Here is a 15,958-nt window from a genome sequence, read left to right on the forward strand (position 1 = left end):
CTGTGTTACAGTGTTTCAACTTTACTCCAAATTTCTAGATGTTCTAAGTAAATTCTGTCCTTAAAGTACTTTTGAAAATCTTGAATGGTTAAACAATGTTCTCTATGGGCAGATGGAAGTGCTGAGACTCGCAAATGGACCATCATTTATAGGATATCTATTGGCATAGCCAAAGTATTAGATCATCTTCATACAGGACTTCAGAAACCTGCAATTCATTGGAATCTCAAGCTGAAAAACATTTTGTTAGATCCCAATCACCAACCATACATATCAGACTACGGCCTATATCTCCTGTTGAATCCTACTGCTGGCCAAGAAATGCTTGAATCTTCTGCAGCTGATGGATCCAAAGCTCCTGAGCTGGTCAAAATGAAAGATGCAAGTGAGCAGACTGATATATACAGCCTCGGGATAACGTTGCTTCAACTACTTTCAGGGAAGGAACCAATGAATGAGAATCCAAACTCTGGGGATGATTTTCATCTGCCAACTTTCATGAGAAATGCAGTCCTCGATAGGAGAATTACAGATTTATATCATCCAGATGTACTTGTTAGCAATAACAGTGATAGTGAAAGTCCTGTTACTGAGGAACGTGTGCTCAAATTCTTTCAACTTGCTATGTCATGGTGTTCCCCTTCTCCTTCGCTTAGACCAAACATTCGGCAGGTCCTCTGGAAGCTTGAAAAAATTGGAAGATGATGACATATTTCTTTTGTGGGAAGTTGAACTGGGCTCTTGAGTTGGGTCTAAAGTGGTGTTTGATTAAAACGAGCATTGGCCTGTGCAGGGAGAGCAGACGTTTAAAGAGAAGATTCCAACAAACCCATCATTGACACTGATTTGATCACTTCAACCATGAACCATCCAACAAGAATAGTGCAATCATGATTAACATTGTCGGATTTTGGGAATTCTTGTTGCCAAAAGTATCAGCAACAAAAGATTGTGGATCTCATATGGTCCCAGCTTTCCCTTGTTAAGGCATATTAGAAAGAGTCAATTATCAATAGCGAAATTTCTTGTGTTTCTTTATGCTGCCAGAGCAAGGTACATCTAAACATGTATGTGCCATTTCCATTTCTTGAAGATCAAATTGCATGATTCCGCAAGTTGGATTGTCGTTTCTTCGTTATTATTATCATTACATCTCTAAAATTTTCTTTCCACATTTCTATACATGCAGTTATTTAGCTATTTTTTTTATAAAGAGACAAAGGATTGGGATTGAAAATTTAATACACTTGCCAATGAATTAAACTTATGAATGCTCTAACTATTTCTTAATTACATAGGATTAAACATATCATAAAATATATTAGTACACTTATAATTAAAAATAATAAGTGATCATTCTCAAAATAATAATAATATATATTTCAAAAAATTATGAAAAAGTATGGGTATAAAATATATTCTTGATCAAACATAATTTAGCCACATTTTTATTATCTTTATTATTGCTTAAATACACATTTTCCAGCTTAATTTATGGTTTTTGTTATGTTTTTATAGGAAAGAAAGAAAATAGAAAGTTAGAGACATATAAACCATGCTCTCTCAGAGTCTGCAGAACTGTCCTCAGATGCTAGGCATGCTCCTCTGCATCTCTGGAATACACTAAAATATCATCGATGAAGACAATAACAAAGTGATTCAGATACTCACTGAAAACTCTGTTCATGAGATCCATAAATGCTGCAGGGGTGTTAGTCAACCCGGACGGTATTACTAAGAACTCATAATGCCCATATCTGGTCCTGAAAGCTGTCTTTGGCACATCTGCTTCTCTGACTCTCAGCTGATGATACCCGGACCTCAGATCTATTTTAGAGAAACAACCTGCTCCAGCTAGCTGGTCAAATAGATCGTCGATCCTCGGTAGGGGATACTTATTCTTGGTAGTGACCTTGTTCAACTGCCTGTAGTCGATACAAAGTCTGAGGGATCCATCCTTCTTTCTGACAAATAGCACTGGAGCACCCCAAGGTGAGGTACTAGGGCGGATGAAACCCTTATCTACCAAGTCCTGCAACTACTCTTTCAGCTCTTTTAACTCTGCTGGCACCATCCTATAGGGAGGAATAGAGATAGGTCTGGTACCAGGCAGCAATTCTATTGCAAACTCTATCTCCCTATCAAGTGGTAGTCCTGGAAGCTCGGCTGAGAAGACGTCTAGAAACTCTCAGACTACTCAGGAGGACGAGTATCTGAACCCTCATTCACTGGTGGGACTCCAGTCAATCGTGCAGATCGACGAGTTCCTCTCATCTTAACTGTCTGGAAAACAAAACATAACAGCACACATCAGCAACATCATATAACAACAATGCACATGCATAACTCATGGCATTACACCTCAGCAAATAGACAGGATGCAACATCCTATCCTAGTGGATATGCTTTTCCTATTGTGCTTGACCTACTAAAACCTCTATGAGCCCGACACTCTCTCTCTAGGTCCGACCATATGAACTTAGGGCTCTGATACCAATCTGTAACGACCCGAAAATCGGACCGCTACCGGCACTAGGATCCAGATCGACTTAAGGTCGCCGGGACCTGTAGCAAGCCTGCTATACTCTCTGAGTACCTATAAAATCCCATACATGATCATACATTTTCTGTAAAAACATAAAACTGATGCTCTGAACCAAGGCTCAACCTGTGCATGCACTATCTCTGTATTCTAAAACCCCTTACTAGAGCTTGCTCTAGACGGGTTCCACTCTGTTAAGCCTGGTTTTTTCACATACTGATAAAACATTCACAGCACATAAATAGACCATGTATACAAAAGGAGTTACAACATGGGTCAAGCACAATACGCTACACTATACAATACTAAACCATTTCTTTACAATCATACATGTCCACCCTATGCAAGTGCAGCAAAGGCTGGAAAAGTGATTGGGTCAGAGTGATTTGGCCAAATCAAGCAGAGGAAGCTGAGGCAAAAACCTGGAAGCTCACAGAAACGATTTGGGCAAGTGATCTGCCCAAATCACCCGCTCAAATCACTTTGACGCAGAGAAGGACAGCAGAAGCGGAAAAATGTGCAGAAAACCAAAATTCAAAAGTGGAGAAGTCCAAATCCATTTCAAACACTGCAAGATCAGTCCCAAGAGCCACGAAAAGGGTCTTTCACTTGAGAAATTCCATTCACAATTAAATATAAGATCCAAAGAGAAATCAAAGACCACAAAAGTCCAAGTCAAGATGGGGATTTCCAAACCCTAATTGAATTAAAACTCTCAAGCTATAAAAGGAGACAACATCTAACCCAGCAACATCTTCTTCTCTCGACAGCAGAATCACTGCAGAATTACAGCAGCAAGTCTGCGACAGCCTCTCCATCTTCCTATCTTCTTTCTTTTGTGATTTTGTCCACCATGAGTGGCTAAATTCCATCTTTTCTAGTTGAAATTGGGGAAATTCAGATTTGTGATGAATTGGGAGATTTAAAACTCCATTATTAAACTCTTATTTGCTTTCAATATTTATGCAACTTAATCTTTCTATAATTATTGTTTTGCTTTTAGAATCAATTAAGGCATGTTGCTTTTAATTGCTTGAGTAATATATTGTTTGAATGATTTAGGTCCGTAATTGCTTAGATTGTTTAAACACAAGTATAATCAGTTGCATAATCTAAACTTGACCACGCGGTTGGCAAGGTTAGAGTTGGGTTTCTCTAAATCCTAATGCAGTTAACGGTTATTCGATGCTAAAAGCCCCAAGGACGTTCCTTGGCAACTTGTTAACTAGAGTTTGATTAGCGAACGTTTCCTAATCAAACTAAAACTAAGGAGGAATTTGGATTGTGAGAACCGTCTTTCACGTCCTAAACTAACTTATTGAAATAAATAAGAGTATCAAAAAGATCAATGATCAATTTTAAACAAACTGAAATAGATCTATTCTTCGACTAGAATTCTTCTCCTATTGAAATTCTCATCTATTTAAATTATTGCTTTCTCTTACTATTTAGTTTTAATCATCAAAACAAAACCCCTCTCTTAATTATTTGTTTGTCCAAGTCATTATTAGGAAAATCTATAGTGTCAAATCCCTGTGGTTCAACCCTACTGCCACTATCTACAAGTTAATTGTTGATTGTTTAATAGGTTTATTTTTTACGGTTTCGACAACCGCTATCAATCCTCAATTTTATTTAATTTCAACATATTCTTATTCTCGAACACCCTCTTTGACCTTCTCTTATCTGCCATCTATTTCATTCTGCCAGCAGCCTGAGTGAGATGTTGCTTAAGTAAGTTAATAGCAGATTCTTAGTCCCTCGTATGAATGTCAAACAGTTCCGCACATTGATACGATGCCGTCTAATTAAATAAAACGGTGGATTGGATGATTAGATAAACAATGCGTGGAATGAAGCAAGAAACACGCATATGAGCTGCACAGATTTGGGAGATACGTTCTGATGTAAGCTATATAGCATGGGTTGTTCATGGGTTCTGTAACCAAAAATTTCTTGAATCAATTATCTTATAGAGACGCTTCTCTATAATTTGTGTGTTTTTTCTGTACTTTTTCTTTCTTGAGAGTATCAGTTATGCTATAAGTTTCAATAGCATTTAAGTAAATACCCAAGTTTTTTTTTTTTTTAGAAAAAAAATTTAAGATCTATAGATAATTTGATAAGAGTCATCACAAAAATAAGAAGAAAAGAGTATCAGATTTCAATTATTAACAACTACACCAAAGTCACAGGCAAACATCTAGAGATCTTTATTTCTGGAGTCTGAAATGAGCTCCACTTGCACACAGTTGTTTTGAGGATCAGCTGTGAATGTGTTACCTGCTTCAGTACCATTTGTTTGTTCTGAATGTGGAGATATTGGTGATGTGCAATGCCCTTCACCTTCTGTGGTTTCTGCAATTTCAAACGAAGATCTTACCTTTTCTGAATCGCCAAGCACACTCCCAGAAACTATTGCAGATTCTGCCAATTGCTTCAGTTTCAGTTCCTTGCAGATATTCTGCTCAGTTTCTCCCCTACCGTTACTTTCTACGTACTCCAACCCCATCAAGTTGTTGCAAGTTTTCTAGCCTATTTCTCAAGTTGTCGTTCCATTTTCATCCCCATATTCTTCCTTCACAAACTAGAGCCAACTACATCCCATTCCTCCCTTTGAGCTCTTCATATTTTCCTCAACGATCAAAGGGTGGATAAGATTGAGAGCTTGGCTCTAGAAAGTGTAAGAAATTCCTTCATTTGACAAGAGAGCTCAATCATGTTAAAGAACTTTTCATGAGCATTCCTCCTGCAAAGAATCTTAAAACATGGGGTTGATGGCTTGAGAAACTGAAAACCTTCCTGCTCTACTGGTGGGCATAGAAAATTCCTTAATATGAAAGCAAACAAAAATTAGAGAATTCCTTTATAATATGAATTAATAAACATAAGATGACGGTATATGTTGATGGATTCAAATTCTTACCTAGCACGGGAATGGGAATGTGAAGGCTTGTTCTTGAATTGCCATGGACATTGACCTTTGTTGTGTTCTAAACTGCAACAACTCTAACATTAGACAACAATGAACGTGTAGGACCATTCTGTTGGTTCTTTTGTCATTAACCTAACCCTAGCTTGATGTTGAGTAATCAGATTTCATGAGTTTATATAGGTGTACTGACATTAATTTCAATCCATTTTTCATTAGATTACACCATTAAATTTTTAGATTTTCTTTGATTTTATTAATCTTTCTTTAAGATTTTCTTTATTATTGTCATTTATGATTATATAGAGCATATATTTTCTTCGCATAGAAATTTATTAAAATGGGTGATTTTAAATATTATCATTGTTAAATAATGTTAATATTATTAAAAAAAATTACTAATTAGTTTCTATTAATATTAGTTAGTCTATTTATTAGCTAGCCTATTTATTAATTTTAATCGTAGTTTAAAAATATATAAAATGGTTTAAAAGAATTGATTAATGAATTTTTTAAAAATTAAAAATATTAATTAATAAATTTTTAAAAAATATAAAAATTAAATAATAAAATATTTAAATCACGTTAAATATTTTAAAACTTCGTAGATGTTTAATTATATTTTTCAAAATCAAGAACTACCTAATAAATTTTTTCGTACCATAGAAATTAAATAATACTTTTTTTATATATTAAACCTCACTCGAAACCTAAAGAAATAAAGAAATAAAAATGAGCTCCAAAACAATAACCCTTTATTTGGAATAATAAAGTTTTTAAGGTAAGAAAAAGCTTTTGTAAAATTTAAAAATCTTTAATCTATATTTGAGAGAGAGTATATTTTTAAAAATAAAATTTTTAGAGATTTCAATTTCAACCAATCAATTTGATAGGTCTGGAAAATTTTCTCTCAAAAATCTATAAATTACTTCTATAGATTTTTTTTTCTCTTAAAAATAAAAACTTATTAAAAATTTAAAATAATAAAAAACTTTATCTTATAAAATTATACTAAAAAAAATACTAGTAATGTTTTTAACCCATATATGTTTAAGGTTTGTAAAAATTATATTAAAATTTGTAAATTCTCTCATATATTTCTTTGATCTCAGATGTAATATTTTAAAAATAACACACAATATTTTTAAAAATAACAATTTATTATAGTCTGATTTTTTAAAAGCCAACAAATAATAGTCTGATTTTTTTTTAACTTCTAAAATGATTAAGATATGAAATTTCAATCTCTCTATCTACATGTATAAGAATTATTATAATTATATTTTAAAAATTAGTATGATGAATAAAATAAAAGAGTAAGGGTATTATTAAATTTGAAACTATAGAATTTCTATTATATAGGAATTTAAAATTTATAACAATGAAATATTTATCTATGAATTTTTCAGATTTTGTCAATCTCATTTTTAAAGACAAATTAAGTAAGAGATTGAATAAATCTATTTGAAATCTAACAACTTTCTTTATTTTCTTAAATAAAATTTTCAAGAAATCAATAGTAAATTTTATTTTAATAATACTAAAATATTTTAAGATTACAAAATCTCAAATTTACATTATACATCATTTATTTATAGATTTTAGAATTATATAAACTCTAAAATAAATTCATTTAAATAATAAAATATTCATTTTGCCAATCTAGTTATTCCTCACCCCCTTCCTAAAATAAAAAATAATAATTTAATGAAATCTTTACCAAATCTCTTTCCTTTTAAAAGAATTTCACCAACTTTCTTTCCTTTTAAGAGAATTTAAAAATTTTCACCAACCTTCTTTCCTTTTTTATTAATATCATAATCAAATATTACAACGAAACGGTTGTCAATCAAAGACAAATTAAGACATTTAAAAAATCCAATTTTCTTAAAAAAAATTATAATAATATAATTATAATTATATTAATTCTTATCTAAATATGCCCCAAATTTCCCTCAATCACTCTCTCTCACTACTTTGCTAATCTTGTCTATCAGTCCAACTGTTCGTCCGACCATCAGCATAACTTTAAATATATCTTCACATATTAAAATATTAATTTTTAAGGAATTTTTCGGACCATGATTCTTTATTTGTTTTCATTTTTTTATATTTTATTTTTATTATAATTAAAAATAGTATACAAGTTTTAATATATATAAGAAAAATATTTTATTACAAAAAAAAAAAAAAAAAAAGCATTCTTAATCAGATTTGCCACCGTTTCACAATATGTTTCTTCATTCACCATCTTCAGATGATGCTATCTCCAAGTCCATTCATATCCTTCCATCGATCAAGGGGGATGATATTCTGAAGAAATGTTTTCTACAATAGAACAGTGGCAGATAAGAATAAAGAAATGCTGTACATAATTTTTCTAATTTGAATGATGCAAACCACCATGCATTTGAACACTGTAGTAACATGTAATTTACATAAATTATTTTTGCATGATTGCTTCAAAATACCTTGCTAAAATTTCTTGGCAAAAGCACATTACACAACACATCACTATCTACTTGCTCAATCACATTTAACTCCGAATTTAAATAAAAATTTAAGAATAATACTAAAAATAACAGAATAATCACTTTTCACGTATCTTTCCTCTGTATCAGATGAAAAAGAGCATCTCCTGTTCTCCTTTTAAACTCAGAATCTCATATCATGATAAGCTTAGCATGCCCGTATCAGCCTTCTCCCATTTCAACTCCTCGCTGCATGAGATGAAGTGTTTTCCAAGGAGGTGAACATGAAATTCCCAGAAAACATGGCTTCTTTGTCTGCTCATCCAATCCCACAAATTAGTCAAATTGGTTTTGTCCAGAAACATATATGAAATAGAATACAAAATGACAGACATTATGCACAATCTAATAGGCTTGTACTTGAGCATGGAAACTCCCAAGCACCGATAAAAGAAGAAAACAATAATTACATCAATAATGATTCAACACTTGGGGACGGTTATGAATAAAAAAAGAAGTAGCTTTTAAACCAAGAAACATCAAACTGATAAATTTAACAAGACTAAGGTGTGTCCACGGACATGCACAAGGATGAGCATAATTATGCTAAGGAAATGCATCAACAAGGATATTCTCAAGGAAACATAAAGGATCCAACTTGATGGCAGCTGGTACAAGAACTGACTCCCTCCCTCTGTGTGTGCGCACGTGTGTTCGAGTTGGGGAAGAAAGGAGATATCTTACAAAACCTATTTGGTCAATTATTAGACTACCAGTTTTTTTTACTGCAAAGCAACTTAAATTTATGATAGAAAAATTTTTCATCAAGTAAGAACAAATCAAGTCTTGTCAACCTGCAAAAAGCCCACCTGTTAAGGAAAGACAATGGACTTCCTGGCATACATATCTAGCCATTGCCTGCAGAGATGAGCAAATATTCAGTTGCATTTGAATTGTTTCGAGAAAGAAACATCAGGTCATCCATGACGTTGCAGAATGTCCAGTGTTATTAAGGTGAGAGGCGACACTAAGGCGACAAGATTGCCTATCGCCTTAGGCGAGAGGCAATGCCTTTTTTAAAAAGGCGACAAAAGCTAAAATTTATACATATTTTAGATATACGCATATAAATATAATGTACACAAATTAACATTCATATTTAGAATAATATAAACAATAAATATATAATAAAGCATTATTAATAAAATATAAAATAAGACTATTGAATAGAACTACTAGCCCATTATATTACTCAATACTCATCAAGATTTTAAATATAAAATAAAGCATTAATAAATATGTCAAGAAACAAGTTAAACAAGAACAATCCGCTGTAATAGCAAGTACCAAAAGTATAAAACCAATTATAGTATTATATCATCTAATCAAATTAAATACCTAACAAGGCATTAGACATACTACTAGACTAGTATCACTGTCACACCACCAAAATAAATTATGAATAAGCAACAATTTAAAATCAATAACAGCCATGATCCATTCAGTGTTGTCCCTAATAAATAAACAAAAATTCTTACAAATAAATGAACAACAAATAATAAATCAACAGCACCCATTATAATTAATTTCTAAATAAACAGGATTCACAATAACACCCATTCTGTTTAGAGATTGGCTGGAGAGTGGAGACAATGATGTGGAGAGGAGACTAATGAGAAGGAAGGGAGGGAGGAGATTGGGAGAAGAAGGGCGGAGAAGTAAGAAGAAGTAAGAAGAAGAAAGAGAAGAGATGAGACACATATCTATGGACTGGTGTCGGACGATGGATGTTGTTTGGAGAAGGTTATATGTGGATTGGCTGCTGTTTGGAAAAGGCAGAAGAAGGTATTGGGAAAAGAAGGGTTTTGGGTTTTAATTTTAAAACCCTTTAAAATTTTTTTTTAAAAAAAGGATGAGGCGCCAGGCAACGCCTTGTCAGCTTGGACGCCTCGCCTGGGTCGCCTTTAACAACACTGAGAATGTCACAATAGGATTTGGACACAAGGTACAACAGCTAAGTAAACTATAAAATATTCATCATATCTATAAGCATAGTAATCAAGGACATGACAAGCTAACTTCACGTAACAAGAAAAGGTTCAATATGACACAATGTGGAAAATGGGAATCACATCTTAATAACCTCAACCATGAAATAATAAAATGGACGTCCTAAGCTTTCATTCTGAGACTGATATGTCCAACAACCTAGGCCAGGACAAACATACAATTCCTTTGGAAGTTAGCAGCATTGCAAATCACAGTAAAAAACAAAGATGAGGACATGCCTGGACTGCCTGTACTGCAGTAGCATCTAGCTCTGATTTCCCATCATCAGAAAAGACATTCCTGCACAACACACAATTCAAATAAGCATAAAAACAGAGACAGGCCAATCTTAATAATTTTAAGTTCCTCATACCAATCACCAGATAAAAGAAATCTCATTATTCTCAAAATTCACACACTAAAACGATGCAGCATAAGTATGGAATAGAATTAGAGCTAAAATATACCATCAGTTACAAAAGAGAGAGAGAGAGAGAGAGAGAGAGAGAGATTTAGGCTAATTACTACTTGATTGAATTTCTTAGTGATGCTTATTTAAATTCCTCAAGCTATTTGCTTTGAATAAAAAATATCAAATATCAACGCAATAAGTAGCCTATTAACCTTAATCTCAATGCTTTAGCCAGGAAAAATGATAGTGGAAAGTAACTTCTTGGCCGCAAATTTCACACGTCTGTGGTAATAGTAATTGCATAATACCATTTGCAGCTGCAAAAGTTTTAGTCATAGCTAATATGGCAGTGACTGATACATATTCAAGGCAACTTTTAAAATTTTTTAAAAAAAAAGATCAATTTGCCATAAGAGGTTTCCACTGCAGTTAGCATTGTTGTTATCAGATCCATAACTAAATATCTATAAACATTTTGTGCTTAAAATACTTATTTAAAAATTATAATAATCACATCAACATGTATAAGTGTTATAGATTATAGGAAGTAAATATATTAATATAGGAAGTAAATATTGATAGATGGGTTAGTTGCTTAATCTTAGGGATTGTATAATTATAGACTTGATTTTCTTTCCTGTTTAGATACCGTCTTTTATATATAAATAAGTTGTAATCTTTATTATAAAATATAACATCAAATATTATATTTCTACATGGTATCAGAGCCAGGTTTGTAGAGATTTATTTTCTCTCTCGTCAAGTTTTAAATTTTTGGAGACTCAGGACTCCTGTTCTTTTGTGTTATCAATCTAGGATAATATTTGTCTCTCACCGTTCACCTAAAGAAGATGCCAAAGTCGCCTTGCAGCTCCCTTGTCAGATTTGTGGTTCGTTTGCCGTTTGGGTGTTGGGTGGAGGCGTTTTTTTGATACTGTTGATTTGGATTACCAATAAAGGGTAACGTTTGGAAACTTAGGGTTCTGTTCATTTGGGTTACTCATAAGGGTAACATTTGGAGGAGACTTAGGGCTGTCCATTTGGGTTACTCATAAATGGTAACGTTTGGATATTTAGGGTTATGTTCATTTGGGTTACTCATAACATTTGGAGATTTAGGGTTCTATTCATTTGAGTTACTCAAGGGTAACATTTGGAAACTTAGGGTTCTGTTCATTTGGATTACTCATAAAGGGTAACGTTTGGAGACTCAGGCTCTGTTCATTTGGGTTACTCGTAAAAGGTAACGTTTGGAGACTTAGGGCTTTGTTCATTTGGGTTATCCTTAAAGGGTAACATTTGGAGACTTAGGGCTCTGTTCATCGGGCACTGTTCACGGGAATTATTCATCAGTACTATTCACGAGTACTGTTCATAAAGTACTGTTCACAAGTCACGAGTATTGTTCATCGAGTACTGTTCACAGATTCAAAATTCTATTCACAGTAAGGTGATTAGTCTTATTAATCATTCTGAATTTGTTAGAGAATTAATGGAGTATTTGAAATTTTTATATTCTGTCAAAGGGAATATTTCTCGTATTTATGATGTGTGTAAGGCGTTTTACCAAGCTGAGAAAATGTGGTCTCCTGTTCTAGTGCTGAATCTGAATGTCGAATCATGGAAAAAACCGTTTGTGAAGTTTTGTGGGTACGTCAATTATTGGAAGAAATTGGGTTTACAAATTCGGTATCTGCTAAGTTGTATGGGACGACTTGATTATATATGTAACAAGTTGGGTATGATTAACATTTATGCTCCAACTTGAGGGGGAGTGTTATAGATTATAGGAAGTACATATTGATAGATGGGTTAATTGCTTAATCTTAGGGATTGTATAATTATAAACTTCATTTTCTTTCCTGTTTAGATACCGTCTTTTATATATAAATAGGTTGTAATCTTTATTATGAAATATAACATCAAATATTATATTTCTACAATAAGCATTTTGTGCTGGTTCTGATACAGTTTAGCCATAATTCAAGTCCATCCCAATTCACATGTTTGACCAATTCTGGCCTGGTTCCCATTCCAACCCAGCACATGGCCAGTTCTAATGATACTCATAAAAATCATCCTATTCCGATTTCCCTCTTAATAACTTAAATATCGAACTTCATTCTAAACCTGATAATATTTCTCTTAAACTAGTTCTACATGTCTCAATCCATTATAACTACAAAAATATTACTCCAGGAAATATATGGTATAGGGTTGTGAAGGAAAAAAAAAATATCAAAGGGATGCTCCTGAAATAACCTTTAACAACCAACATATCAATCTTAGAAGGATAGAATATAACTAAGGACCATGAAGATGATCATACACAATGAAATTACCAACCATAGGAAGGATTCATCTATCTTATGCCAAATCTATCCGAAGTTTGAAATACCTTGAAGTTTCCTAAATAAGCAGAAGAAAAGAAATGGAAATTCAAGTCATTAATAAATTGTATATTCTAAATCAAGCAACCTATACTGTATACCATCAAAAGCTTTTGCAATTAAAAACCAATTCTAGCTACCCTCTCTTTAACCTGCGAGTCACATGTAAGATGGGCATCCAGAATGACATTAAGGACATATACTCTGCACAAGTCTCAGAGTCCCAGTAGATTGTTAATAGTAAGGCCTGCTACCAGAGATCCGCATTGAGAGGAAAAAGGTCAAGGATTGTAGCACAAATCATATTTTAGGCACTAACAAATTAGAAATTAAATAATAGCTTCCATCCAACACTAATATGCAAGAGATCCATACCAAAGAAATTCCTAGATTAAGCTCTTATGATAGTCTTACCTCCATACCACCTTCACTAACTCATCAGATTTAGCCTCTGGAATCATGGCAGCATCATAAGCAACAATATTTCCATAGAATATCTTCTCCAACTCTTTCATCCATTTAGTCAACAATAAGTTAACCTGCCAATGGAGTACATATATAGAACAGCTGCTTAGACAATTCTATCAACTATATGTATTTATATGGTTCTCCACAGGCCAGGAAAGCTAAACTGTCTGCAGATCCACAGTGTAGGTTCAAAAATACTGTCCTTAAAACTGAAATTTGCAGCTAAGCAATGGGAAACATGAAGGGCATTCCAGCAATGGCACACAGATAGTTCACAAAATGAAATGATTATGCTATGCTCTCAACTGTCAGTCAATAGTTCAATAAAAATAGATGAAAAAAAAAAGATTGTATCATCCTGATTCCAGAATAATTTCATATGGTTTTCAAGGCATAGAAAAGAAGGAAGAATGGATGTGAAAGCTTGTAATGACCTGACGGAAACAAATCAGAAGCTAGACAGCAAACTTATTAGTAATTTATGAATGCTCTCAGAGTAAACTATTTACTACAGATCACAAAAGAAAGACAATGAAAGATCATTTTGATCAGCAAAAAATACAGAACTAAAAGATGCCATGAAATGCAACCTAAAATTCTTTAAAAAACACGGTATAGGTAAAAGTTGTAAGCATATTATTACCCCTGCTTTAGATACTCTCAGCTCCACATCATGGTTGTAAATCTCATACAGGTATTGCCCAAATTCAACACCCTCTTTTCCCTCCTGTTTCAAACGGCGTAAGCAAAGCCACATATGGAGTACAAGCAATGAGAATGTCATTTTAAATGTCTTCTCCAAATTGAATACTGCATGAAGAAGAAGCTAATTAAATTTATACACCAACAAAATTACACACAAAAAGATACAACAATATAGCCTTAATTAAAAATACTGTAGTAATTAAGAGGACTAAAATGAAAAGGAAAATTAGAGAATAGAGCCCACAATCTGAAAGGAAATGATGAAAAGAGAGAAATAAAAATGATCCATACAATCCAAACAGCATAGATTACCGGGATATGCACTTCTTTAACACATGCTAATCAATGTTCAATTTTTATGAGCACTACACTTAATAAAGGGCAAAGGTGAAGAAGAAGATAAAAATAATTTCTTGATGGTAGCCTGAAATAGAAGCAAAGGATGGACTCACTCACCTTCATAAATGGCAGGTTTATCTACTTGTGCAATGATGCGCCGGTACACCACATTTGCCCCCCTAATAGATTTGCTTTGTTTGCTATAAAACATCAAGAGCTTAAGGATAAAATGCTGAATACCTTCATATTTGGGCTCTTCAATTCTGAGCGGAGAGTCAGGGGCCAAAGCCAAAGAACAGGGCTTAGACCAAAACATTTTATCCAAATTTACCTGTTAAAAACATATAACGAAGTTTGCAACAATAAGAAAACCAAACAGCAATAAATAGCATCACTTGAGATATACCGAATAAACACAGACATGAATCCATGGTATGACTCGTATGATTGTTCATAACAAATAAGACAGTTTTCAAGAAAACTAAGGAATTGATTGGTTGATTAAGCAAATTACATATACTGAACAATGATGCATAATCAAATCAGTCATATCTCATTGATGCCACAACCCGAAATTGAAAAATTTGCAAGCTTAATAATTCAAGTTCCCAGAACTTATTGGAAAAAAAAGGAACTTTTGATTAGATAATGTCTTTGTTAAAAACTGGGAATCATGGTAGTCGAGATTTCGTACCGGTGATTTGCTAGGAAAATCCTTATGCGTAGAATCATTAGGAGAAGGTGGGACAGCTGCTGCAGAAGCCTTGGCATAGGTTAGGCGGGGAATAAAAAGATATTTTCTGAGCTCCACCATGTTGCTCAGGGCCCCAAGCTTGGACATCTGAGAAGCAGCTCTGCTCCATCTGGAAAACATAGCGAATGTTCAAGCGCTGAAAGAAAGCAGTTGGTCTTCTTTGGCACTGGTTCTACTGCTGCTTCGAGTCCCAGTCCCAGTCCCAGGTCCAACTTGTTAAACCCTTTGAAGCTTGCGAGGGGAGTGTGAGGGCAGCGATTTCATCCTACCGGCGAAACGGCTAAAAAGTTTGTTTGTTTGTTTCTTTTTTTTTTTTTGGGTTAAATACCAAAATTATTTACAATTCTTAATTAAAAAAATAATATTTATTAAAAAAATAAAATTTTATTTAAACTTAGATGCAAAATCATGGTGTCCTTTGACACACAAAAAAAAAAATCAAATTAACTATTTTCATATAAATTAAGATAATGTAATTAAAATAATAAGTTTTACATTATCTTTTCTCACAAACATTCGTTTATATTCACAATAATTAAATATTCCTAAAATCAATAAGTTTTACATTTTTAATACATATTAAATTTTAATATATTAAAAAAACTATAAATTATCATTTCCAATAAAAAAGTATACCTATAATTTTAAATGAATAACATAGAAAGTATTTGTTAATTAATATATCAACATTATTATAAAACAGTAAGTGTAATATTTTAAATTTATACGCTTTAATTAACTTTATATAAGTATTTAACATCTCATTATAAGTATAGTCACAGATTTCACCTCATGAGAACTCATGGATCTGAATGAGGTTTCAGATTTTACTCAAAAAAATCTCAAAAAAATCTCAAAAAAAAAAATCTCACTGCAAGTAAATACAAAGTAGCAAC

At 33.0% G+C, this 15,958-nt stretch overlaps 2 protein-coding genes across 3 annotated transcripts; one reads left to right on the forward strand and one right to left on the reverse strand.

Annotated features, from left to right (window-relative positions):
- The first annotated feature begins 6 nt into the window (after window positions 1-6).
- Window positions 7-1,041, forward strand: LOC110599791 (putative kinase-like protein TMKL1). The gene has a single exon (XM_021736360.2). The coding sequence runs from the start codon at window positions 85-87 to the stop codon at window positions 703-705; it is 621 nt and encodes a 206-aa protein (XP_021592052.1). The 5' UTR covers window positions 7-84; the 3' UTR covers window positions 706-1,041.
- A 6,784-nt stretch (window positions 1,042-7,825) lies between these two features.
- LOC110600239 (ubiquinol-cytochrome-c reductase complex assembly factor 1) lies at window positions 7,826-15,344 on the reverse strand. Of its 2 annotated transcripts, XM_021737037.2 has the most exons (7): window positions 15,003-15,343; window positions 14,426-14,639; window positions 13,908-14,074; window positions 13,211-13,335; window positions 10,234-10,294; window positions 8,815-8,863; window positions 7,826-8,260 (listed from the first exon to the last, which is right to left on the reverse strand). In XM_021737037.2, the coding sequence occupies exons 1-7, from the start codon at window positions 15,180-15,182 to the stop codon at window positions 8,184-8,186; spliced, it is 873 nt and encodes a 290-aa protein (XP_021592729.1). In that variant the 5' UTR covers window positions 15,183-15,343; the 3' UTR covers window positions 7,826-8,183. The 2 variants fall into 2 exon arrangements, with proteins under 2 accessions (XP_021592729.1, XP_021592731.1); XM_021737039.2 differs by lacking the exon at window positions 8,815-8,863 and having other exon boundaries at window positions 15,003-15,344.
- Window positions 15,345-15,958: the final 614 nt, after the last annotated feature.

Source organism: Manihot esculenta, chromosome 14, assembly GCF_001659605.2.
Source record: "Manihot esculenta cultivar AM560-2 chromosome 14, M.esculenta_v8, whole genome shotgun sequence".
Classification (NCBI taxonomy): Eukaryota; Viridiplantae; Streptophyta; class Magnoliopsida; order Malpighiales; family Euphorbiaceae; genus Manihot; species Manihot esculenta.

Coding starts and splice junctions, on each gene's coding strand:
- LOC110599791 (XM_021736360.2), top strand. CDS start 85: ATGGTTAAACAATGTTCTCTATGGGCAGATGGAAGTGCTGAGACTCGC.
- LOC110600239 (XM_021737037.2), bottom strand. CDS start 15,182: ATGTTTTCCAGATGGAGCAGAGCTGCTTCTCAGATGTCCAAGCTTGGG. Junction 14,075..14,425: donor TAAACCTGCCATTTATGAAG/GTGAGTGAGTCC, acceptor TTCTTCATGCAG/TATTCAATTTGGAGAAGACA. Junction 8,864..10,233: donor CTGCAGTACAGGCAGTCCAG/GCATGTCCTCAT, acceptor TCATCTCTGCAG/GCAATGGCTAGATATGTATG.